We start from the raw sequence: 26,215 nt of genomic DNA on the forward strand, positions 1-26,215 counted from the left end.
CATAGTTGGAAGTAAAACACTCCTCAGCAAATCTAAAAGAACAGAAATTATATCAAACTGTCTCTCAGACCACAGTGCAATCAAATTAGAACTCAGGATTAAGAAACTCACTCCAAACCGCTCAACTACACGGAAACTGAACAACCTGCTCCTGAATGACTACTGGGTACATAATGAAAAGAAGGCAGAAACAAAGATGTTCTTTGAAACCAATGAGAACAAAGACACAACATTTACTAGAGTCTCTGGCACACGTTTAAAGCAGTGTGTAGAGGGAATTTATAGCACTAAATGCCCACAAGAGAAAGCAGGAAAGATGTAAAATTGACACCCTAACATCACAATTAAAAGAACTGGAGAAGCAAGAGCAAACATGTTCAAAAGCTAGCAGAAGACAAGAAATAACTAAGATCAGAGCAGTACTGAAGGAGATAGAGACACAAAAAACCCTTCAAAAAATAAATGAATCCAGGAGCTGGTTTTTTGAAGAGATCAACAAAATTGACAGACCGCTAGCAAGACTAATACAGAAGAAAAGAGAGAAGAATCAAATAGATGCAATAAAAAATGATAAAGGGGATATTACCACCGATCCCACAGAAATACAAACTACCATCAGAGAATACTATAAACACCTCTACACAAATAAACTAGAAAATCTAGAAGAAATGGATAAATTCCTGGACACATACACTCTCCCAAGACTAAACCAGGAAGAAATTGAATCCCTGAATAGATCAGTAACAGGTTCTGAAATTGAGGCAATAATTAATAGCCTACCAACCAAAAAAAGTCCAGGACCTGATGGATTCACAGCTGAATTCTACCAGAGGTACAAAGAGGAGCTGGTACCATTCCTTCTGAAACTATTACAATCAACAGAAAAAGAGGGAATCCTCCCTAACTCATTTTATGAGGCCAGCATCATCCTGATACCAAAGCCTGGCAGAGACACAACAAAAACAGAATTTTAGACCAATATCCCTGATGAACATGGATGCAAAAATCCTCAATAAAATACTGGCAAACCGAATCCAGTAGCATATCAAAAAGCTTGTCCACCACGATCAAGTTGGCTTCATCCCTGGGATGCAAGGCTGGTTCAACATATGCAAATCCATAAACGTAATCCATCATATAAACAGAACCAATGAGAAAAATCACGTGATTATCTCAGTAGATGTACAAAAGGCCTTCAATAAAATTCAACACCCCTTCATGCTAAAACCTCTTAATAAACTAGGTATTGATGGAATGTATCTCAAAATAATAAGAGCTATTTATAACAATCCCACAGCCAATATCATACTGAATGGGCAAAAACTGGAAGCATTCCTTTTGAAAACTGGCACAAGACAGGGATGCCCTCTCTCACCACTCCTATTCAATATACTTCTGGCCAGGGCAATCAGGCAGGAGAAAGAAAGAAAGGGTATTCAATTAGGAAAAGAGGAAGTCAAATTGTCTGTGTTTGCAGATGACATGATTGTATATTTAGAAAACCCCATCATCTCAGCCCCAAATCTCCTTAAGCTGATAAACAACTTCAGTAAAGTCTCAGGATACAAAATCCATGGGCAAAAATCACAAGCATTCCTATACACCAATAACAGACAAACAGAGAGTCAAATCATGAATGAACTCCCATTCACAATTGCTCCAAATAGAATAAAATACCTAGGAATCCAACTTACAAGGGACGTGAAGGACCTCTTCAAGAACTACAAACCACTGCTCAATGAACTAAAAGAGGACACAAACAACTGGAAGAACCGTCCATGCTCATGGATAGGAAGAATTAATATCGTGAAAATGGCCATACTGTCCAAGGTAATTTATAGATTCAATGCCATCCCCAGCAAGTTACCAATGATTTTCTTCACAGAATTGGAAAAAACTACTTTAAAGTTCATATGGAACCAGAAAAGAGCCCACACTGCCAAGACAATTCTAAGCCAAAAGAACAAATCTGGAGGCATCATGCTACCTGACTTCAAACTATACTACAAGGCTACAGTAACCAAAACAGCATGGTACTGGTACCAAAACAGAGATATAGACCAATGGAACAGAACACAGCCCTCAGAAATAATACCACACATCTAAAACCATCCGATATTTGACAAACCTGACAAAAACAAGAAATGGGGAAAGGATTCCCTGTTTAACAAATGGTGCTGGGAAAACTGGCTAGCCATATGTAGATAGCTGAAACTGGATCCCTTCCTTACACCTTATACAAAAATTAATTCAAGATGGATTAGGGACTTAAATGTTAGACCTAAAACCATAAAAACCCTAGAAGAAAACCTAGGCAATTCCATTCAAGACATAGGCATGGGCAAGGACTTCATGACTAAAACCCAAAAGCAATGGCAACAAAAGCCAAAATAGACAAATGGGATCTAATTAAACTAAAGAGCTTCTGCACAGCAAAAGAAACTACCATTAGAGTGAACAGGCAACCTATAGAATGGGAGAGAAAATTTTTACAATCTACCCATCTGACAAAAGGGATAATATCCAGAATCTACAAAGAACTTACATAAATTTACAAGAAAAAAATCAAACAACCCCATCAAAAAGTGGGTGAAGGATATGAAAAGACACTTCTTAAAAGAAGACATGTATGCAGCCAACAGACACATGAAAAAATGCTCATCATCACTGGCCATCAGAGAAATGCAAATCAAAACCACAATGAGATACCATCTCACAGCAGTTAGAATGGCAATCATTAAAAAGTCGGGAAACAACAGGTGCTGGAGAGGATGTGGAGAAATAGGAACATTTTTACACTGTTGGTGGGACTGTAAAGTAGTTCAACCATTGTGGAAGACAGTGTGGCGGTTCCTCAAGGATCTAGAACTAGAAATACCATTTGACCCAGCCATCCCATTACTGGGTATATACCCAAAGGATTATAAGTCATGCTGCTATAAAGACACATGCACATGTATGTTTATTGTGGCATGCACAATAACAAAGACCTGGAACCAACCCAAATGTCCATCAATGATAGACTGGATCAAGAAAATGTGGCACGTATACACCATGGAATACTATGCAGCCATAAAAAAGGATGAGTTCATGTTCTTTGTAGGGACATGGATGCAGCTGGAAACCATCATTCTCAGCAAACTATTGCAAGGACAGAAAACCAAATACCGTGTGTTCTCACTCATAGGTGGGAATTGAACAATGAGAACACTTGGACACACGATGTGGGGAGCAGGGAGGGATAGCATTAGGAGATAAACACCTAATGTAAATGATGAGTTGATGGGTGCAGCACACCCCCATGGCACATGTATACATATGTAACAAACCTGCAAATTGTGCACATGTAACCTGGAACTTAAAGTATAATTAAAAAAAGGAAAAGAAAATCATGTAATATATTTATTTTTATACATGCATACATGTGTATACCATGCAATCTTTTATAAAAGTCATAAAATTATTTCAAGTCTATATTATAACTATGTTAAATTATATATATATAAAAAGACTGGAAGAGAATATGGACAAATAATAGTCTTGATTAACAGATGGATTTGTGGGTGATCTCTTCATCTTGTAAACTGTTGTTTTACTTATGTTTACAACAAAGAAGAAATACTCTAAATTCTTTGGAGCAAACAATATAGAAAAGACATAGAATTTCTACCTCTTTGTCTTGAATGTTAGGGTCTGCATTATTTTCCATGAGAACTGCCATGCAGTTGATATAGCCTCCATATGCAGCACACTGCAAAGGGGTTCTTCCTGCATAATCCTGAACATTTGGATTAATCTTATTTTCTATTAATATTTGGCAAACATCAGCATTTCCTCCCAGTGCTGCCCAATGTAGAAGAGAATGTCCGTCTTGGTCAACTAGATCTACTCTTGCTCCACCTAGAAAAGCACAAATATAATGAAAATGTCTAATAGAAATAGCATTTATTAAAATGAATAGAAGTAAAAAAACCACAATTCTTCCTTAAATGCATTTATTAAAATGAATAGAAGTAAAATAATAAGAATTGTTCCTTAAATGCTTTATTCTTGTGGAAATGCTTCCACATACATTGTCTACTTCAGATTTTCACAATAAGCTTGTAAATTGGACTGGCTAGGAATCACTCCCCCTTTATATAAAATAAAATTGAGGATCAGGCAGGTGAAGTGACTTTTCCTATATCAAGCAACTCCCAACAAGTGGAGCTAGGAGTAGAACTTGAGGTTCCTCACGCCATGTTGGGTGATCATCCCTTCATCCTTGTACTTGTGCAGCTTTCTGGTAAGGAAAGCTTTATCTCAAACAGAGTATGCAAGAATTCCTACCTGTTAAGAGAGACTTATTAGGAGTACTGTTATTAACCCACCTTTAATGAGTGTCTGAATCACATCTTTGTGTCCCATCTCACAGGCTCGGAAAAGTGGAGTATGTTTCATAACGTCAGTAGCATCCACTTGAGCGTTATTTTCCAGTAATAACTTCACGGTGCTGACATGGCCAGAAAGGGCAGCAGCATGCAAAGCTAAAAGGGAACCAAAAGAAAGTGAAGAATTAGTCAATAACAACTTCACCTTTTAAATTATTATATGTCCTTTCTTCTCTTGATTTCCCCATCATTTTGAATAAATGCAATCTCAATTTTAAGGATTCCCTAATTTATATTTTGCTTTTTTAGATTGTGCCTTCCTCCCTATGCATATGTATCACTCACACTTTCCCCTTTCCTTCTACCTTTCTCTTCTTGCTATTTTCTTCCTTTCCATCCTGTTGGTCTGAAATGGTATCCTCTTCTAAGCTACTAGTTTTCTCTTTTCAGCTATTAGTTTTCTCTTTTTCTCTTTCAAGACAGCAAGAAAACAATACAAAGAGAAATGATTTAAATGATGTACACAATTCTGCCCAACAACCCACTCAATAAGCACATGTCCCTAAGGGATCATGTGACTGGAGACATCAATAGACTGTTCCTTCCATTGGTTAAATGTGCTGTTCCTTCAATTGGCTTGCGTACCCCAGTGGTACTGAAAAGCATGTACATCTTGCTGCATTGAGTGCATTTTTAATATAATATCACTCCAAATACAAGCCAGCTACTTCCCCAGGGCTCAATTTAAGAAACAGCGAGGTGGCACATGTCTATAGTCCCAGCTACTTGGGAGGCTGAGGCAGGAGGACTGCTTGAACCCAGGAGGTCCAGACCAGTCTGGAGAAAATAGGAAGACCTCATCTCAAAAAAAGAAAAGAAAAGAAACAGGAATTTGCTTCACTGGAGAAAAACTGAGATGGAATATGGCCTCCTCTCTTGTGCCTTCCAGAGGTTTTAAAGAGTAATTTTGATTAAATGTGTTTCATGTTACACTGACTCCTGCCTATGTTACTCCACTGTAATGCTTGGCTTATGTCATCCCTCTATAGGTTTGAATTAGCCAAAATAACACTTCAGATGCCTGGGCCAGTTCGAAGTATTATGGCTCTATAAGGCCTAGAACAGTGTCTTTTTCATAAAGGGTGATCCATGGAGCAAACCTGGGATGCAGATTTTTGGGCTGAGTAGTATTATAATGCTGGATGTTTAGCATGGAATACAATAGATAAGGTTACATTCTAGGAAGGAAAGCAAAACAAAACAATTCTCCATCAATAAAGTATTATATAATGATAATTGGTATAATTAAAGTAATAAAAACTGTTTTGATATGTAGAATCACTGAGGGACTACTTTTGATTGGTGGTTACAGATAGCTTTGCATAAGAGTGGATGTTTAAGCTGAGACCTGAACCATGAAAAAGACAGAGTGAGACTCCGTCTCAAAAAATAAAAAAAAAAATAAAATAAAATAGGCCGGGCGCGGTGGCTCAAGCCTGTAATCCCAGCACTTTGGGAGGCCGAGGCGGGCGGATCACAAGGTCAGGAGATCGAGACCACAGTGAAACCCCGTCTCTACTAAAAATACAAAAAATTAGCCGGGTGCGGTGGCGGGCGCCTGTAGTCCTAGCTACTCAGGAGGCTGAGGCAGGAGAATGGCGTGAACCCAGGAGGCGGAGCTTGCAGTGAGCCGAGATGGCACCACTGCACTCCAGCCTGGGCAACAGCGTGAGACTCCGTCTCAAAAAAAAAAAAAAAAAAAAAAAAAAAAAAAAATAATAATAATAATAATAAAATAAAATAAAATAAAATAAAAATAACCTTGAACTTAACTATTGTTACTCCCACTTTGAAAAGTGGTGCAAGTTTCTATAGAAACTTAATTTTTTAATGTAATTTTATATTACGGAAACCTTCAAACATATTCAAAAGTAGACAATGGTCCAGTGAACTCAATATAGCTATCACCCAGCTTCAACAATTATCAATACATGGCTAATCTTGTTTTATTTATTTATTGAGCAAAGGAAGAGTTAGTACAGGACAGGAACGACTGTGTGTGTTTAAGGAAGGAAGGGTAGTTGCAGCACAGTAAGTGACAGTGGACTAAGTCAGAAAGGTAGAAAAGGCCAGATCACAAATGGTCCTATCGGCCAGTGATGGAAGACATTTGAAGGGCTTCATGTAGTGGAGTGATATTATCTGATTTATGCTTTAAACAGATGACTCTAGCTGTTCTGAGGAGAATGTATTTATAGTAGATTAAAATATAAGCAGGGAGACCAGTAAACATTTCGGCAGTAGACTGAGTGAAAAATGATGGTGGTCTGACTAGGGTGGTTGGAATGGAGATGGAGAGAAACAGAATGATTTAGAACATGTTTTGGAGGTGGAGTCAACAGGACTTGCTACAGGATTTGACATAGAATCTCTGTCCATGTAGCCTGGGAATCTGAATTTAAACAAACATCTTTAGTAATTCTTATGCCATTCTTGAATTTGGGAACCATTGACCTAAATGGCTAAATGTTAGTTTGACCTAGACAAGATTCAGACAGGCATGAGTAACTTCAAATATCTGAAGTGCTATCACATGGAAGACAGCACAGGGTAGAACATTCAGTTTGACAAATTTTGGCTCAGTATAAGGAAGAACATTCTAATAGAGTTAAGATGGCAGTAGTGGGTTTTCTATATTGGAGCTGTTCAACAAGAGGCTGAAAGACCACTGCTGAGAATATCATAAAGCAGATGAAAGCATCATATAATATCTGTGATATTTCAGTGATTTCACATTTTAAGAGCGTAAGAACCCTTTTCCCCCAAATGAAAATTTATAAAACACCTAATATATAAAACAAGTAAGAGTTGAGTGGTTCTGACTAAATCAGAAGTGGAGCATTACCCACTCGACTGTCTATTCCCTCAGCTAAGTATTTCAGGTACCTCTATAGAAAACTGTTGTTATGAAGAACATGGTTTGGAAAACCCTGGGCTAGATTTAGTTTTAAGGTGACTTCTAATTCTGAAATGCTACAATTCTGTGATGTGGCATCCAGTATGAAATATACTCTATAGATAACATCAATATCAAATTTTTTAAAAAGATAAAATTTCAGTTAAGTAACAGTTAAAATTAATGATCATATTAAAAGAAATTCCCCATTTATAACTATTTGAATTTACTTTATATATATATATATATATATTTATTTATTTATTTGAGACAGAGTCTCACTCTGTTGCCCAAGCTGGAGTGTAGTGGCATGATCTCGGCTCACTGCAACCTCCACCTCCCGGGTTCAAGTGATTCTCCTGTCTCAGCCTCCCGAGTAGCTGGGACTACAGATGCCCACCACTATGCCTGGCTAATTTTTGTATTTTTAGTACAGGCAGGGTTTCACCATGTTGGCCAGGCTGGTCTCAAACTCCTGACCTCAAATGATCTACCCACCTCGGCCTCCCAAAGTGCTGGGATTACAGGCGTGAGCCACTGCGCCTGGCCTGAATTTTCTTTATTTAAAAATAACCTTAGGTCAAGCATTACTCCTTCTTTGAAAAGTACTGCAAGTTTATATAGAAACTTAATTTTTTTAAAATGTAACTTTATATTACGGAAACCTTCAAACATATTCAAAAGCAGACAATTGTCCAGTGAACTCAATATAGCTATCACCCAGCTTCAACAATTATCAGTACATGGCTAATATTGTTTTTTTTAACCACGATTCATTTCCTCTACCTCTGACTGTTTTGAAAAAAATTCTAGAGTCATATCCTTTCATCTGTAAATATTTTAGTGTCTTTGAAAAACAAGGATTTTTTTTTTAAACACCTCACTGTATCAGTTAGGATCCAGTCAGAAGACGGAAACCATACCAGATATAATAGATGGAATTCAGTATAAATAATTGCTGGCTTTGTATTGAAGAAATGAAAAGGCAGAAAGAAAACACTAAGGTACCACGGGGGTAGCAAATGCAAGAAATAGCTACCAATCCTGGCACTGGGAGTACATAAAGAAGAGGATGAAACCTAAAAGCTTAGAAGAGCCCTGAAGAATGAAAACTCAGCCTCTGAGGAATGGCTCTGCTTGGCTGGTGCTGTTGTGTCTGACAAGGGTGTGCTGAGGCTGACACTGTGAATGTTGGAAACCTGCAGAGTGAAATTAACTGTTTTTGCTGAAATAAAGTATTGCTGTGTTGAAGAAGCATTACTAGGGTGATGCTGACCATAGCAGGAAATAAAAACAACAACAGGCCGCATGAGGTGGCTCACACCTGTAATCCAAGCACTTTGGGAAGCTGAGGTGGGAGGATTGCTTGAGCCCAGGAGTTTGAGACCAGCCTGGGCAACATAGTGAGATCCCATCTATTATTATTATTATTATTTTACTTTTTTTCCTAAAAAAAGAAAACAAGAAAAAAGCAAGAGCAGGACGCAAACAGAAAGATGTAATCCCTTGTCCCTCTTCCAGTCTTCCAGTCTCCCTCCAATGCTCCCTATTGGTGGACTCTAAAAGAGCACCTGTGGCAAAGGGGAAATGTGATTTGCAGAGCCCCAGGCCCAGCGCTGCAAAGAAAGGACAAAAGGATAAACACGAAGCTGAGAGACAATAGTTTGATCACTGGTAAAACCATAATGCTGTTATCACACCTAAAAAATACTAACAGAAATTCTGTAATGTTCAATAATATTGACATTTTCCTGATGGCTGTAACATTTTTTATAGTTTATTTATTTGAGTCAGGAACCAAATAATGTCCATATATTGCTATTGGTAACACCTCTTTTTAATGGGAAGGGAAAAAAAATCCTTGTAGAGGGATGATAGAGAAGAACTCACTTTCACAGAAAAGAAATGTCAGGAAGGCATCTCTGACATAATAAAATCCCCACAGAAGAAAGAAACCAGCAAATTAATGAATCTGAGAAGAATTTATGTCTGAACTTCAACCATGGTGCATATGAGAAAGATACTTTTGGTCAAAGAGTGCAAGTATCCTTGCCCATACCTTATTCAAATACCTGAAAAAGTTAAACTAAAGTCAAAGCTAGTGATAAAGTGGAAGAATATATAATGGAAATCTGACAAAAAATTAAATGTTCAGATCATTTATAAAGTCAACATCCTATGTGTCTGCACTATGCCCCTTAAGAAATTTAAGATCTGCTGGCCGGGCATGGTGGCTCACACCCGTAATCCCAGCACTTTGGGAGGCTGAGGCAGGTAGATTGCTTGAGCTCAGAAGTTCGAGACCACCCTGGGCAACACAGTGAAACCCCGTTTCTACTAAAATACAAAAAGAAAAAAAAATTAGCCGGGTTTGGTGGCATGCGCCTATAGTCCCAGCTAGTTGGGAGGCTGAGGCAGGAGACTTGCTTAAACTTGGGAGGCAGAGGTTGCAGTGAGCCAAGATCATGCCACTGCACTCCCAGCCTGGGTGACAGAGTGAGACTCCATTTCAAAAAAAAAGAAATTTAAGATCTGCTGTAAGGCTTTGATAGATAAATACTTTTGAAAGTTAAAGTCTTTATCATAAAATTGAATTGTCTTCTTAAAATATTTTTTTTGAGGCTGCGGTTGTCTTCGTATAGTGGGGGAGATTTTAACTAAAGCAACTCCCCTCCCTTCTCTCTCCCTACTGTTGCATCAATAGTTTTGGTGGCCAAGAAAAATCTTATTCAGGATAACAGTAGATGCAAATGGCTCTAGCATGTTTCTACAAATAAAAAAACATAACGTGGAGAAGCCCATCACTGATTTTTTATTCTATTCAGTGCTATTGTAGTAGTATGTAATTTCTCCTTCTCTTTCTGAGTTGTAAGTAGGATACAGTACACAAGGAAGAGACCTCCAAGTTGACACTGAGGCTGAAAAACTTTACCTTTCATTAACCAACACATAGGTAAAGGCCTCTCCTATTAGAGAAAGAAATTAAAATAAGCATCTAGTAAGAGTTTTTCAAGCAAGGTTGATTTGAAGCTTGGAAGCTTCTAGAGCCATGGGGGGTTATCTCTAAAAATGGGAGATTCAGGATGTGGTAATGCTATTCAAACCTGAGAAAAGAGCACAGTAAAGGAGACTGCTGAGAATACACTTAGATGTGTGCATTCCTTAAATATAATTCTAAATTTTTGAAAATATAATTATTGACAATTAAATATGGATAGTTTTAAAGTATAGGTTTTGTTTTTTTTACAAAAAGATAAATGATCAGAAGAGTCCCCATAATCATGTCTAAGGAGCAACCAAATGCAACCATTCATTTGGTAGAAACATATTTTAATCTGAGCCATAATACTGAAGAAATAAAGCCTTTGGAGTGATATTCTGGCAAACCCAAACTTAAAACTGAAGACCAAAGTCAAACAATATTAGATTAGGAACAAAGATTTCAAGTTGCTATTTTACAAGTTTTATAGCAACATCTACACTTTGGAACCTGAGTGAAAGCAAATTGAATGTGTCTACCAGTTCTCACCTGTACCTCCATATTTGTCAGCCATGTTAATATCAATGTCCGATTTTAAACTCAGCATAGTCCTAAGGACATCATCACTGCCTTTGCCAGCTGCCCACATAAAGGATGTTCTTCCTTCTAGGTCTGAATCATCTTTCACTGAAGGATGTTTTAAAAACACTTTAACTGTTTCCTGTAAGAAAACTTGATTTAAAAAATGGAGACAAAACAGTAGTATTTTCTATGGTAATAAAGTCATATAATAATATGTGACTTCCATTAAGAAGCAAAGCATTTTCCCCTTGCTTTTGAATTAAATTAAATTATCTTTTTATTAATGACAGAACTACAATTTTCCTCGAAGATAACAATCCTCTGTCCTTACAAATTAGTTGTAGTGTCCGTAACACTTCACAAACATAACCTAACTCTCCCATTCAACATCCTCAAAATGGAAAGTAATCATCTTCAATCAAGCTTGGAAACTTTATAGGTCATTGTTTGAGTGACAGTTGCAAAACTCAGAATTATTCAGTGTTTTATTTATTAATGAACAAAATTTAAATATTTTCTTTCTTTCTATTTCTCTCTTCTCTCTTCCCTTCTCTTCTCTTCCCTCCCTCCCTCCCTCCCTCCCTGCTTGCGCTCTCTCTCTCTTTCTCTCTTTCTCTCTCTCTCTCTCTTTCTCTCTCTCTCTCTCTCTCTTTCTCTCTCTCTCTCTCTCTCTTTCTCTCTCTCTCTCTCTTCTCTCTCTCTCTCTCTCTCTCTCTCTCTTTCTCTCTTTCTCTCTTTCTCTCTTTCTCTCTTTCTCTCTTTCTTTCTTTCCTGAGGGAGTCTCACTCTGTTGCCCAGGTTGGAGTGCAGTGGTGCAATCTCGGCTCACTGCAACCTCTGCCTCTTGCATTCAAGCAATTCTCCTGCCTTAGACTCCTGAGTAGCTGAGTGTCACCACACCTGGTTAATTTTTGTATTATTAGTAGAGATGGGGTTTTACCATGTTGGCCCAGCTGGTCTTGAACTTCTGACCTCAAGTGATCCGTCCATCTTGGCCTCCCAAAGTGCTGGAATTACAGGCATGAACCAGTGTACCCGGCCATAAAACACATGTTTTCTTGGATATTTTACATGAGACCCATCTATTCAGGCATGCCTCCAGAGAAGGTTCTGCATTCTCTCACTGTGTTTTTTGTTTGTTTGCTTTTGCCTTAAATCCAGGAACAAACTGGAATTATGTGATTAGTTACTAAACATTTTTTAAATGGTTAATGCATTTATTGAATACTGATTGATGGTTACTGAGAAATGCAGTGCTCAAATCATTAAAACAAATATTTATTCAGCAATTCCTTTATTACTGAATTGTCCTTCTTCTATGGAATCACACAAAAATTAGGACTGGCCCGTATGCGGTGGCTCACGCCTGTAATCCCTGCACTTTGGGAGGCCGAGGCGGGCGGATCACAAGGTCAGGAGATTGACAGCATCCTGGCCAACATGGTGAAACCCTGTCTCTACTAAAATATAACAAAATTAGCCAGGCACGGTGGCACATGGCTGTAGTCCCAGCTACTTGGGAGGTTGAGGCAGGGGAATTGATTGAACTTGGGAGACGGAGGTTGCAGTGAGCAGAGATCACATCCTTGCACTCCAGCCTGGGCAACAGAGTGAGACTCCATCTCAAATAAAAACAAAAACAAAACAAAAAAAAACCAAAAACAACAACAACAAAAAAAATTAGGACCTTTGACAATTCTATTAGTGCCTCACAATTTTAATGGGGGTTAATATTCCAGCATTTTAAATTGCTTCTTTCCTCAGAACTCAGACTCATATAAACTTTTAGAAAGACCATAGAAACTTTTGATTGAATTGAGGTAAAAGAGTTTCAGACAAAAAATGCTGGAGGCTATGAGCTGATGAAAAATGTATAAAATGTTGACTCTCAGTATTTTACAGAAAGAAGAATTCAAGAGCTCATCTAATCCAGTTCCTTATTTTACAGATGAAGAAATTTAGGTTCCAAGGTCACATAAATATTGGTGGCAGATAAAGGAAGAATCCAGGGTTAAATAACAGCACTCCTTCCACAGCATCACACACTGCTTTCTACTTTTAAGACTATTTGTTGAGTTACTGAGGTATAATAACTTACTGTTCCTAAAGTCTAATGTATATTAAGCACATTAAATATGTTTGAGTCAAGAAATGAATTTTAAAAGTTTGTGATTTTTTGCTTTGTTTCCTTTTACTAATTTGCAAACATTTCTTTGCTGAGTATGTTTTTACTTAATGATGAATGTTTACAGGGCTCTGTATGTGTAGGGGAATGTGTCCATATTTTTCAAGGAGCGAGTTGTAATTTCTCGTCAGTTATTAGACGACAATGAGATCAAGGGACTTGAAACTGAGCTTACATAATTTGTATAATTATTAAAAATCAACTCTGGAATTGGCAGATTATCCAACAAAATATTTCTTTGAATAAAATTATTATATCATATTATTGAATCATCATAAAGAATAATGTTCTACCATTCTTTCTTGTTTCCATTAGCACACCTATTTAATTATTGGTGTCTGTATATATATTAAATTTGGAGTCTAAGTTTTGGGTTAAAGCCCATGAGCAAGTCATTTAATCTCATGGAACCTTGCTTTGTTTTGTTTTGTTTTCTATAAACAGGGGATAACACATCTAATAGCCTTGTGTTGATTTATGGGTTGAGCTGTGATTTCCATAGATTGACTAGGCTGGGTCAAGTTAATTTCCTATCTATTTGTAATAAAAAAAAACCTTCTCCAAAAATACTGCTTTGTTAGGTGACAACAGATAATGATTTGTCAAACCTCTAGGTGGTAAATTGAATAAGTTGTTAGGAATACCAAGAAGCAAGGATTAGAGGAATAGTTGTTCTGGATACCAGAGTCGGGAAGGGTGTGAAGATAAGATATTTTAGAGATCTGAGTGTTTAACAGAGCATTTGGAGAGGTCACGAAGACGAAATTATACTATGCTTGATGATAGTATTATTTATTTATTTATTTATTTTTGAGATGAAGTCTTGCTCTGTCACCCAGGCTGGAGTGCAGTGGCACTATCTTGGCTCACTGCAACCTCCGCCTCCCAGGTTCAAGCGATTCTCCTCCCTTAGCCTCCCAAGTGGCTGGGACTACAGGCACCAGCCACCTTGCCCGGCTAATTTTTGTATGTTTAGTAGAAACAGTGTTTCCACCATGTTGGCCAGGTTGTTCTTCAACTCCAGACCTTAGGTGATCTGCCCATCTCGGCCTCCCAAAGTGCTGGGATTACAGGCGTGAGCTACCATGCCTGACCTGATAGTATTATTATAATTTAATGAAACTAGGGTTTCACTATGCATATCCATGTAGAAGGCAGCAAAATCTGTTTTAACGTGTGCTTTCTTGGATGAATCTGGTTCTTGATGGCCATTCATACTCAGGAAGCTGAAGTAGCCTAGACACTATCATGTTGCAGGGTGGACTGGGGACATAATGGATGAGAAAGGGGAGGGGAAGAACTATGAATAATATTCAGTATTTTTGGAAATAATTCATTTTTGCATTCTCAGATGTATAATATATATAATTATCAACACTAGTAGTAATGAGAGTACATTCTATTTCTTGAGTATGTGCTCTATGCCAAGGTATACAGCAGGCACTTGTCATAAATTTTCTCTAATCTTTACAACAGTCCTGAAAGAAAAGGTATAATTATCCTCATCTTACATATGAAGAAACTAAGATTAAGAAACTTGTGTAAGGTAATAATGCAGTTTAGCAAACTGCACAGACAGGATTCTAGCTGAGATTGTTCTAGTTCCAAAGCCTTGCCACACTGCTTTAAGGACAATTACACATGGCTGAACACTAAGATGTTCTTAGTGCTATAAAAGTAATACAAAGATGAAGTACTCTTACTGTAAAGTAAAATGTTACGCTTAACATTAAAATAAAAACTGTATAAAACTTCAGATGTGACTAACAAAAAAAAAAAACAAAAAAAACCTTAGACTATCACTTGCATCAGAGTGAACAGCATGAACCATTGTTAAAAGGTAATTGATACATAAAAACAGACAAATGAGTCTAAGTAAATCTGGGAAAAGCTGAATAAGATCAGTGGATTGTATCAGTGTCAATTTCCTGTTTATGATATCGTATTGGATGTTACCGTTAGAGTGAATTAGGTGTAGGAGTGCAAAAAGCTTATTGGAAAAATAAAGAAAAAAAAAAGAGTGAACTAGGTGAAGGGTACATGAAATCTTGTTGTATTATTTCCTACAACTACATATGAATCTATGATTATATAAAAATAAAAATTTTCACTAAGAAAAAAAGAGCATTGTCTTGTTTTACTCACAGCAAAGTTACTCTGAGCAGCATAGTGCAAAGGTGTGGCTCCTTGGCTGTCAGATGGGATAGTTCCAGACTTATTTCTTTCTAAAAGGAGATGGACAATCTGTGCATGGCCTGAGAAAAGACACAAAAAGGTAATTATCACTTATAAAGGATGTTAATTAATTTATAATCTACTTAAATGAAAAAGGTAAGAAAATTCACTGACACACAATACAGCATTCACAGTGGTTTCTGAACAGCAGCCCCCAATGCAGCCTCTTCTAATTTCTCACTAACATATTAATATGAGGTAGAACAGAATGAAAACTTACTAAAAACTTAATGCTTCAATCAGGTAGGAATTAATTAAGTATACTTGTCAGACTGAGAAAAAACTATATTAGGCATCACCTCATCGCATTCCCCTCACTTTATAAAGCTGCCTAAAGCAAAGGAGGGGAAGTTGCTTTAGAACCAAGCCCTCTTAGCCTTCACTGCTCCTACTCTCAAGGTTCCATTGCCCAACCAAACAGAACTGCATAGCTGTTGTCTTCTATTCAGGTGGACAAACTATAATACAACCTCTTCTATCTCTGAGGCCTCCCATCCCTATATTCTCCTTCCCACAATCTTTTATTATATTTATATTTTATAACATCTAGGCAGTGATTTCAAATCTCAGAAGACAAGTGGGCAGGCATGATGAGGCAGCAATGAAGACAATATAGTGCATTCTAGTGGATGTGATCTCCACAAGTGAAGAGCTGTAGAAAATACTAAAAAATGAACAAACCTGGTAGTAGTATATACAGGAAACCTGAAATTTTATATACTCTATTGCTTTCAGATATTGGAGAATGAAGAAGATGCCCCATTAGCAGAGCAAGGATATACTGCTTCAAAGCCAGGCAGAAAAAAGTAATTTGAGTGGAAGTTGTGCTCATCTATCTGCTCTCCAGAAGTGGTCTAAGATGGAGTTCTCCATAATATAAATGTGGGATCAAAGACAATCTGTGCCACATAGTTACTCTAAACACATTTCATTTTGTTTGAGAAATAAAGGGAAAAATTCAGTAAAGACTACATAAAAACATACTACAGGAAAGTGAAAAAGAAGCACTGTCAGAAAGATAAACAGCATACCTCTGAAAATGATCTAGAGAAGGATCCAGAGGAAAATTTCAGGAAACTGGTATCCTCGACTTAGTGCAAAAAGAGATGGCTTCTACGAAACAGAAACAGGGTATTCTAAGAAGAAAACAGAGTGAAATGAAAAAGTAATGGAAGGAAGTTAAAAGGAAATGAAATGAGATAAAAAGAAATATAGGTAAGAAAAGGAAATAAAAATATAACCCAAAATACAATCTATATAGGAGGCAGAAAGAAAGCAAAACTTACAGAACAAAAAGTCAATTTAGTTATGTGGAGACAAATTTGCCAAGTAAGCCCAGAATCCAGAGGAAAAAGAAAAAGGGATGTAAGATGAAATCTGACTAATAATTATAAATCTGGCAATAAAAGTGAGTGCACACATAAACACCATTTTTTAAAAAAAGATAATGTGTAATTTAAAAATTAAGATCAAGATTATAATAATTAGGGGGAAAATCTCAGATTATATTAACAAGTACTAAAAGAGTGATGAGTATCTGTGCTAAATTTTTTGTCTTAAATAGGTGGGAGTCAATAGACGCATTTTTGCTCTTGACTCTGATTCAGGCTTTAAAAAGTTTTTGATAAATTTAAAAGTAACCACTAATAGAACCTAAATCCTTCTAAAACATTAGGCAATTCAAAACCAAATAACAACAACAAATCCAATCCATATACCAAAGAGTAGAAAGTAAACAGGAAACAAAACAAAACAAACAAACAAAAAATGTTAAACTGAAAACACTAATAATACCAGGATAGCAGGAAAAAAAAGTCCTGATTATTTATCTTATAACAATGACTACTAATGGGTAAAACTCCTTCACTGAAAGAGAAAGACTCTCAGATTGACTCCACACACAAAAAAATCCAACATACACATAAAACATACACATATATACACTCTCTCATCTATAAAAGTGATCTTCAAAAAGGTTAAGTAAAAGGCATTTCAGGAAAATATAAAGAAAAAACCTTAAATATCATAGTATTAGCACAAACATAAAATTAAAGCCCTCCTCCCCAAAAATATAGGCGCTGAATATGAAAAGAGGTTTATGTTACATTTACATGTTGTCAATAAACATGAATTACTTTTATAACAAAAATTTAAAGTTAAGACATGTTGAAATTAAAACTAATATTTAACAGAAAATAAATTTATATTACTATAATTTAGTTTATAAAACAATGCAACATATCAGTTAGAAATCAAAATAATTAACTAGGAGTTGGGAGCGAACAGTGGAAGGGAAGGCATAGAAATATTCCTATACTCATGCAGTTTCATCTACTGTTGATCCTTTGAGTCACATACCTAATAAAGCTGCCCAGTGCAGTGGGGTTCGAAATAAGTTATCATAAGACGTTATATTGCAGCTTTCATATGAGGTCAAGACATCAACCACGGTCACATTCCCATCAGCAACTGCAAAGTGAAGAGGAGTTCGACCCTCATAGTCTTGCCAGTTCAGTAAAGACTCCGTTGGAGCAGCATCCTGATTTGAAGGAACCAGAGACTTCAGACATACATGGAATCCTCAATAAATTACATTTGGTGTAAGTATTTTTTTCTTTCTTTCTTTTTTAGGGACAGGGTCTCATTCTGTCACCCAGGTTGGAGTACAGTGGCATGATCACAGCTCACTGCACCCTCAAACTCCTGGGCTCAAGCAATCCTCCTGTCTCAGCTTCCCAAGTAGCTGGGACTACAGGCACACCCCACCACACCTGGCTAATTTTTGTGATTTTTGTAGAGATGGGGTTTTGCCATGTTGCTCAGGCTGGTCTTTAATTCCTGGGCTCAAGCAATTCTCCTACCCTCAGCCTCCCAAAATGCTGGGATTATGGTGTGATCACTGTGCCCAGCCTGGCACAAGAATTAACTGAGGAATTTTCGAAATAAGATCTCTACATTCTCTCTCAGCACAAGTGATAAATCATGGAAAAAGTACAAAGTCTAAATCTTTAAAAAATTATTTTCATATTTAATTATAAAAAGTACAGAAAAGAATATAACCATTACATACTGATTATCTAGATTAAAAAGGTGTCAACATTTTGCCTGATATGCTTTTGTTTCTGTTATGGTTCAACTAGAGATGTATGTTTTATACTTTTGTATATATGTATGTATCCATAAACAATACATAAATTTTGTATGCGTGTTTTCAATATTCACATTATGGCAATGGACCTGTATCCTTTGGAAATTCTTTCTTTCAACACTATACTTTGGATATCTATGTTGGTACTAGTTTAGTTATTGAGGTGCTTGAATAAACCACGATTTAGTTATCTATTTTCCTATTGAGGGACATTTAGGCTATTCCCATTTTTTTTCACTACTACAGATAATGCTGCAATTAATGTTTCCTTTACATGTCACTTGTAGCACATGTGTGAGATTTTTCCACAGGCTAGATACCTAGAAGGGGAACTGCTGGGGTGAAGGATAACTTCAAATACTTTCCAATTGTCACATCACTCTCCAAATGGTCTTACCAATTAACACTGCCATGACAATATGTAAAAGTTTTTATTTCCCTACATGCTGGCACAAATTAATCATTTGGTATTATCAAGCCTACTGCATTTTTCCCTTATGGTTATGAAAGACATTTCACTGCTATTTTAACTTGCAGTTCATTTATGAATGGGGTTGAGATTTTTCAATCATGTGTTTATTAGTGATTCAGTTTGATATGTCTGTAAACGGACAGTTCAAAACGTTTATTAATTTTTCGACTGGATCTCTGTAGCAGGCATTATGAAAATTACCAGGCAGATTTGAAAAGGAACCAAATAGAACTTTTAGAAGTGAAAAATTTAATCACTAAGATTAAAGGTTCAATGGATAGGGTAAACAACAGGTTGGACTTATTTGAAGACTTAGAAAACTGGAAGACAGATCTGATGTTATTACCCAGAATGCAGCAGAAAGAGACAAGGAGATGAGAATATAAAAGAGAAGTTAAAAGACATGGAGGATTAGATAAAATGCCGTAAAATATATATAATTGGAGACCCTAAAGGCAAGAGTAAAGAGAATGAAGGAGAGGTGATATTTAAGGATAACAGCTATACATGTTTGACAGAACTGAGATACAATAATTAGAATGTATACCAAACAGGATTTTTTAAAAAGGTCACACCTAGACACACTGTAGTAAAACTGTAGAATGCCAAACAAAGAGTAAAATGTAAAAGCAGCCTGAGAGAAAAGATACATCATGCATAAAGAAATGACATACCAATAACAGACTCCTTAAGAGCAATAATAAAAGGCAGAAAGTAGCAAAATACTATGCTGAAAGAGCTGAGAAAAATAGATTCCCAGGACTATGTATACAGGATAATCTCTTTTTTTTTCAAGAGGCATACATTCTTAACAATTAAAAAGAGAGAGTTGGCTGGGGGTTGTGGCTCATGCCTGTAATCCCAGCACTTTGGGAGGCTGAGGCAGGTGGATCACTTGAGGCCAAGAGTTTGAAACCATTCTGGCCAACATGGTGAAACTCTGTCTCTACTAAAAATATAAAAATTATCTGTGCAGTGTGGCGTGCGCCTGTAGTCCCAGCTACTCAGGAGGATGAGGCAGGAGAATCACTTGAATCCAGGATGCGGAGGTTGCAGTGAGCTGAGATCACACCACTGCACTCCAGCCTGTGACAGCACAAGGCTCTGTCCCAAAAAAACAAAAAACTAAAAACAAACAAACAAACAAAACCAGAGACAGTTGACCACCGAAAGATCTATACTAAAGAGAGTCAAGAGGATAACTCAGCAAGATGGCTGAATAGGAACAGCTCTGGTCTGCAGCTCCCAGTGAGGCCAACGCAGAAGGCGGGTGATTTGTGCATTTCTAACTGTGGTGCCCAGTTCATCTCATTGGGACTGGTTAGACAGTGGGTGCAGCCCACAGATGGTGAGCAGAAGCAGGGTAGGGCGTTGCCTCACCTGGGAAGCGCAAAGGATCAGGGAACTCCCTCCCCTAGTCAAGGGAAGCCGTGAAGGACAGTGCCATAAAGGACTGTGCTATCCAGCCCAGATACTACACTTTTTTCATGGTGTTTGGAACCAGCAGACTAGGAGATTCCCTAGGGTGCCTACAGCACCAGGGCCCTGGGTTTCAAGCACCAAACTGGGTGGCCGTTTGGGCAGACACTGAGCTAGCTTCAGGAGTTCTTTTTCATACCCCAGTGGCGCCTGGAACCCCAGGGAGATAAAACTGTTCACTCCTCTGGAAAGGGGGCTGAAGCCAGGGAGCCAAGTGGTTTTGCTCAGCAGGTCCCACCTCCCTGGAGCCCAGAAAGCTAAGATCCACTAGCTTGAAATTCTCACTGTCAGCACAGCAGTGTGAAGTCAACCTGGGATGCCTGAGCTTGGTGGGGGGAGGGGCGTCACCATTACTGAGGCTTGAGTAGGCTGTTTTCCCCTCACAGGGTAAACAAAGCCTCCAGGAAGTTTGAACTGGGCAAAGCCCACCACAGCACGGCAAACCACTATAGCCAGACTGGCTCTCTAGATTCTTCCTCTCTGGGCAGGGCATCTCTGAAAGAAAGGCAGCAGTTCCAGTTAGGGGCTTAGAGATAAAACTCCCATCTCCCTGGGACAGAGCACCAGGGAAGGGGTGGCTATGGGCACAGCTTCAGCAGACTTAAATGTTCCTGCCTGCCTGCTCTGAAGAAAGCAGCAGATCTCCCAACAGAGTGCTCGAGCTCTGCTAAGGGAAAGACTGCCTCCTCAAGTGGGTCCCTGACCCCTGTGCCTCCTCTCTGGGAGACACCTCCCAGCAGGGGTCAGCAGACACCTCAGAGAGGAAAGCCCTGGCTGGAATCGAGCAGGTGCCCCTCTGGGACGAAGCTTCCAGAGGAAAGAACAGGCAGCAATCTTTCCTGTTCTGCAGCCTCTGCTGGTGATACCCATGCAAACAAGGTCTGGAGTGGACTTCCAGTGAACTCCAGCAGACGTCTAGAAGAGAGGAAAACTAACAAACAGAAAGCAATAACATTAACATCAACAAAAAGCATACCCACACAAAAATCCCATCCAAAGGTCATCAGCATCAAAGATCAAAGGTAGATAAATCCATGAAGATGAGGGAAAACCTGTGCAAAAATGCTGAAAATTCCAAAAACCAGAATGCCTCTTCTCCTCCAAAAGGTCACAAGTCCTTGCCAGCAAGGGAACAAAAATGGACAGAGAATGAGTTTGAGGAATTGACAGAAGCAGGCTTCAGAAGGTGGGTAATAACAAACTCCTCCAAGCTAAAGGAGCATGTTCTAACCCAATGCAAGCAAGCTAAGAACCTTGATAAAAGATTATAGGAACTGCTAACTAGAATATCCGTTTTGTGTAAGAACATAAATGACCTGATGGAACTGAAAAACACAGCACGAGTACTTCGTGAAGCATACACAAGTATCAATAGCCGAATCGATCAAGTGGAGGAAAGGATATCAGAAACTGAAGATCAACTTAATGAAATAAAGCATGAAGACAAGGTTAGAGAAAAAAGAATGAAAAGGAATGAACAAAGCCTCCAAGAAATATGGGACTATGTGAAAAGACCAAACCTATGTTGGTGTACCTAAAAGTGACGAGGAGAATGGAACCAAGTTGGAAAACACAATTGAGGATATTATACAGGAGAACTTCCCCAATCTAGCAAGACAGGCCAACATCCAAATTCAGGAAACACAGAGAACACCACTAAGATACTCCTCAAGAAGAGCAACCCCAAGATACATAATCATCAGATTCACCAAGGTTCAAATGAAGAAAAAAAATGTTAAGCGCAGCCAGAGAGAAAGATCAGGTTACCTTGAAAGGGAAACCCATCAGACTAACAGCGGATCTCTCTGCAGAAACCCTACAAGCCAGAAGAGAGTGGGGGTCAATATTCAACATTCTTAAAGAAAAGAATTTTCAACTCAGAATTTCATATCCAGCCAAACTAAGTTTCATAAGTGCAGGAGAAATAAAATCCTATACAGATAAGCATATGCTGAGGGATTTTTGTCACCACCAGGCCTGCCTCACAAGAGCTCCTGAAGGAAGCACTAAATATGGGAAGGAAAACCTGGTATCAGCCACTGCAAAGAGATACCAAAATATAAAGACCAACAATATTATGAAGAAACTATCAACTAATATACAAAATAAGCAGCTAGCATCATGATGACAGGATCAAATTCATACATAACAATATTAACCATAAATGTAAATGGGCTAAATGCTCCAATTAAAAGACAAAGGCTGGCAAACTGGATAAAAAGTCAAGACCCACTGGTGTGCTGTATTCAGGAGACCCATCTCATGTGCAAAGACACACGTGTGTGCAAAGACACACATAGGCTTAAAATAAAGGGATGAAGGAAGATTTACCAAGCAAATGGAAAGAAAAAAAAAAGCAGGGGTTGCAATCCTAATCTCTGATAAAACAGACTTTCAACCAACAAAGATCAAAAAGACAAAGAAGGGAATTCCATAAAGGTAAAGGGACCAATATAACAAGAAGAGCTAACTATCTTAAATTTATATGCATCCAATATAGGAGCACCCAGATTCATAAAGTAAGTTCTTCGAGACCTACAAAAAGACTTACACTCCCACACAATAATAGTGGGACACGTTAACACTCCACTGACAATATTAGACAGATCAACGCAACAGAAAATTAATAAGGATATTCAGCACTTGAACTCCGCTATGGATCAAGTGGACCTAATAAACATCTACAGAACTCTCCACCCCAAATCAACAGAATATATATTCTTCTCAACACCACATCACACTTTTTCTAAAATTGACCACATAATTGGAAGTAAAACCTCCTGAGCAAACGTAAAATAATGGAAATCATAACAAATAGTCTCTTAGACCACAGTGCAATCAAATTAGAACTCAGGATTAAGAAACTCACTCAAAACCACACGACTACATGGAAACTGAACAACCTGCTCCTGAATGACTACTGAGCAAATAATGAAATTAAAGCAGAAATAAATAAGTTCTTTGAAACCAATGAGAAAAAAGACACAAGGTACCAGAATCTGTGGGACACAGCTAAAGAAGTGGTTAGAGGGAAATTTACAGCACGAAATGCCCACAGGACAAAATGGGAAAGATCTAAAATTGACACCCTAACATCACAATTAAAAGAACTAGAGAAACAAGAGCAAACACATTCAAAATCTAACAAAAGACAAGAGATAACTAAGATCAGAGCAGTACTGAAGGAGATAGAAACACGAAAAACCCTTCAAAAAATCAATGAATTCAGGAGCTGGTTTTTTGAAAAGACTAACAAAATAGACCACTAATAAAGAATAAAAGAGAGAATTAAATAGACACAATAAAAAATGGTATAGGGGATATCACCACTGACCCCACAGAAATACAAACTACCATCAGAGAATACTATAAACACTTCCATGCAAATAAACTGGAAAATCTTGAAGAAATGGATAAATTCCTGGACACATACACTCTCCCAAGACTAAACCAGGAAGAAGTTGAATCCCTGAATAGACCAATAACAGGTTCTGAAATTGAGGCAGTAATTAATAGCCTACCAACCAATAAAAGTCCAGGACCAGACAGATTCACAGCTGAATTTTACCAGAGGTACAAAGAGGAGCTGGTACCATTCCTTCTGAAACTATTCCAATCAATAGAAAAAGAGGGACTCCTCCCTAACTCATTTTATGAGGACAGCATCATCCTGAAACCAAAACCGGCAGAGACACAAGAAAAAAAGGAAATTTCAGGCCAGTATCCCTGGTCAACATCAATGCAAAAATCCTCAATAAAATACTGGTAAACCGAAACCAGCAGCATATCAAAAAGCTTATCTACCATGATCAAGTTGGCTTCATCCCTGGGATGCAAGGCTGGTTCAACATATGCAAATCAATAAATGTAATCCATCACATAAACAGAACCTATGACAAAAACCACATGATTATCTCAATAGATGCAGAAAAGGCCTTCGATAACATTCAACACCCCTTCACGCTAAAACCAATCAATAAAATAGGTATTGAAGGAACATATCTAAAAATAATAAGAGCTATTTATGACAAATCCACAGCCAATATCATAATGAATGGGCAAAAGCTGGAAGCATTCCCTTTTAAAACTGGCACATGACAAGGATACCCTCTCTCACCACTCCTATTCAATATAGTATTGGAAGTTCTGGCCAGGGCAATCAGGTAAGAGAAATAAAGGTTATTCGAATAGGAAGAGAGAAAGTCAAATTGTCTCTGTTTGTAGATGACATGATTGTGTATTTAAATAACCCCATCATCTCAGCCCAGAAACTCCTTAAGCTGATAAGCAGCTTGAGTAAAGTCTCAGGATACAAAATCAATGTGCAAAAATCACAAGCATTCCTATACACCAATAACAGACAGAGAGCAAATCATGAGTGAACTCCCATTCACAATTGCCACAAAGAGAAATAAAATATCTAGGAATACAACTTACAAGGGATGTAAAGAACTTCTTCACGTTGTAGTTCCCTGAAGGAGAACTACAAACCACCGCTCAAAGAAATAAGAGAGGACACAAACAAATGGAAAAACATTCCACGCTCATGGACAGGAAGAATCAATATTGTGAAAATGGCCATACGGCCCAAAGTAATATATAGATTCAATGCTATTTCCATCAAGCTACCATTGACTTTCTTCACAGAATTAGAAAAAAACTATTTTAAATTTTGTATGTAACCAAAAAAGAGACCGTATAGCCAAGATAATCCTAAGCAAAAAGAACAAAGGTGGAGGCATCATGCTACCTGACTTCAAACTATAATACAAGGCTACAGTAACCAAAACAGCATGGTACTTGTACCAAAACAGATATATAGACCAATGGAACAGAACAGAGGCCTCAGAAATAATGCCACACATCTACAACCATTTGATCATTGACAAACTTGACAAAAACAAGCAATGGGGAAAGGATTCTCTATTTCATAAATGGTGTTTGGAAAACTGAAACTGGACCCCTTCCTTATATCTTATACAAAAATTAACTCAAGATGGATTAAAAACTTAAACATAAGACCTAAAACCATAAAAACCCTAGAAGAAAACCTAGGCAATACCATTCAGGACATAGGCATGGGCAAAGACTTCATGACTAAAATACCAAAAGCAATGGTAACAAAAGCGAAAATTGGCAAATGGGATCTAATTCAACTAAAGAGTTTCTGCACAGCAAAAGAACTATCATCAGAGTGATAGAAGAGGCAACCTACAGAATGGGACTTACAGGTCCCTATAGACATGGGACCTACAGGGACCTACAGACAGACAGAATGGGACCTACAGGACCTATAGACAGAACAGGCAACCTACAGAATGGGAGAATATTTTTTGCAATCTATCCATCTGATAAAGGACTAACATCCAGAATGTACAAGGTACTAAAACAAATTTACAAGAGAAAAAACAACTCCATCAAAAAGTGGGCAAAGGATATGAACAGGTACTTCTCAAAAGAAGACATTTATGCAGCCAATAAACATATGAACAAAAGCTCATCATCACCGGTCATTAGAGAAATGCAAATCAAAACCACAGTGAGATACCATATCATGCCAGTTAGAATGGCAATCATTAAAAAGTCAGGAAACAACAGATGCTGGAGAGGATGTGGAGAAATAGGAATGCTTTCATACTGTTGGTGGAGTGTAAATTAGTTCAACCATTGTGGAAGACAGTGTGGTGATTCCTCAAGGATCTAGAACGAGAAATACCATTTGACCCAGGAATCCTATTACTGGGTATATACCCAAAGGATTATAAATCATTCTACTATAAAGACACATACACACATATGTCTATTGCA

At 37.8% G+C, this 26,215-nt stretch overlaps 1 protein-coding gene across 19 annotated transcripts in view; it reads right to left on the reverse strand.

Moving 5' to 3' along the window:
- Positions 1-26,215, reverse strand: part of INVS (inversin) — a 238,021-nt gene that overhangs the window by 83,143 nt on the left and 128,663 nt on the right. For 15 of the 19 annotated variants that reach the window (XR_012424505.1, XM_074016960.1, XM_005581184.5 and 12 more), the window contains 5 exons: positions 17,667-17,847; positions 15,219-15,328; positions 10,856-11,027; positions 4,371-4,526; positions 3,671-3,900 (listed from right to left, as the gene is read on the reverse strand). Coding sequence is in view for 18 of the 19 variants with exons in the window: in XM_074016960.1 (XP_073873061.1) it covers positions 3,671-3,900; positions 4,371-4,526; positions 10,856-11,027; positions 15,219-15,328; positions 17,667-17,847 (849 nt within the window). In the remaining variant the exon portion in view is untranslated. Of the gene's footprint in view, positions 1-3,670; positions 3,901-4,370; positions 4,527-10,855; positions 11,039-15,218; positions 15,329-16,339; positions 16,422-17,666; positions 17,848-26,215 lie in introns of those variants that run through there. The other 4 variants (XM_074016965.1, XM_074016964.1, XM_074016966.1 and 1 more) reach the window with 3 other exon arrangements.

This window comes from Macaca fascicularis, chromosome 15 (assembly GCF_037993035.2).
Source record: "Macaca fascicularis isolate 582-1 chromosome 15, T2T-MFA8v1.1".
NCBI classification, from domain to species: domain Eukaryota; kingdom Metazoa; phylum Chordata; class Mammalia; order Primates; family Cercopithecidae; genus Macaca; species Macaca fascicularis.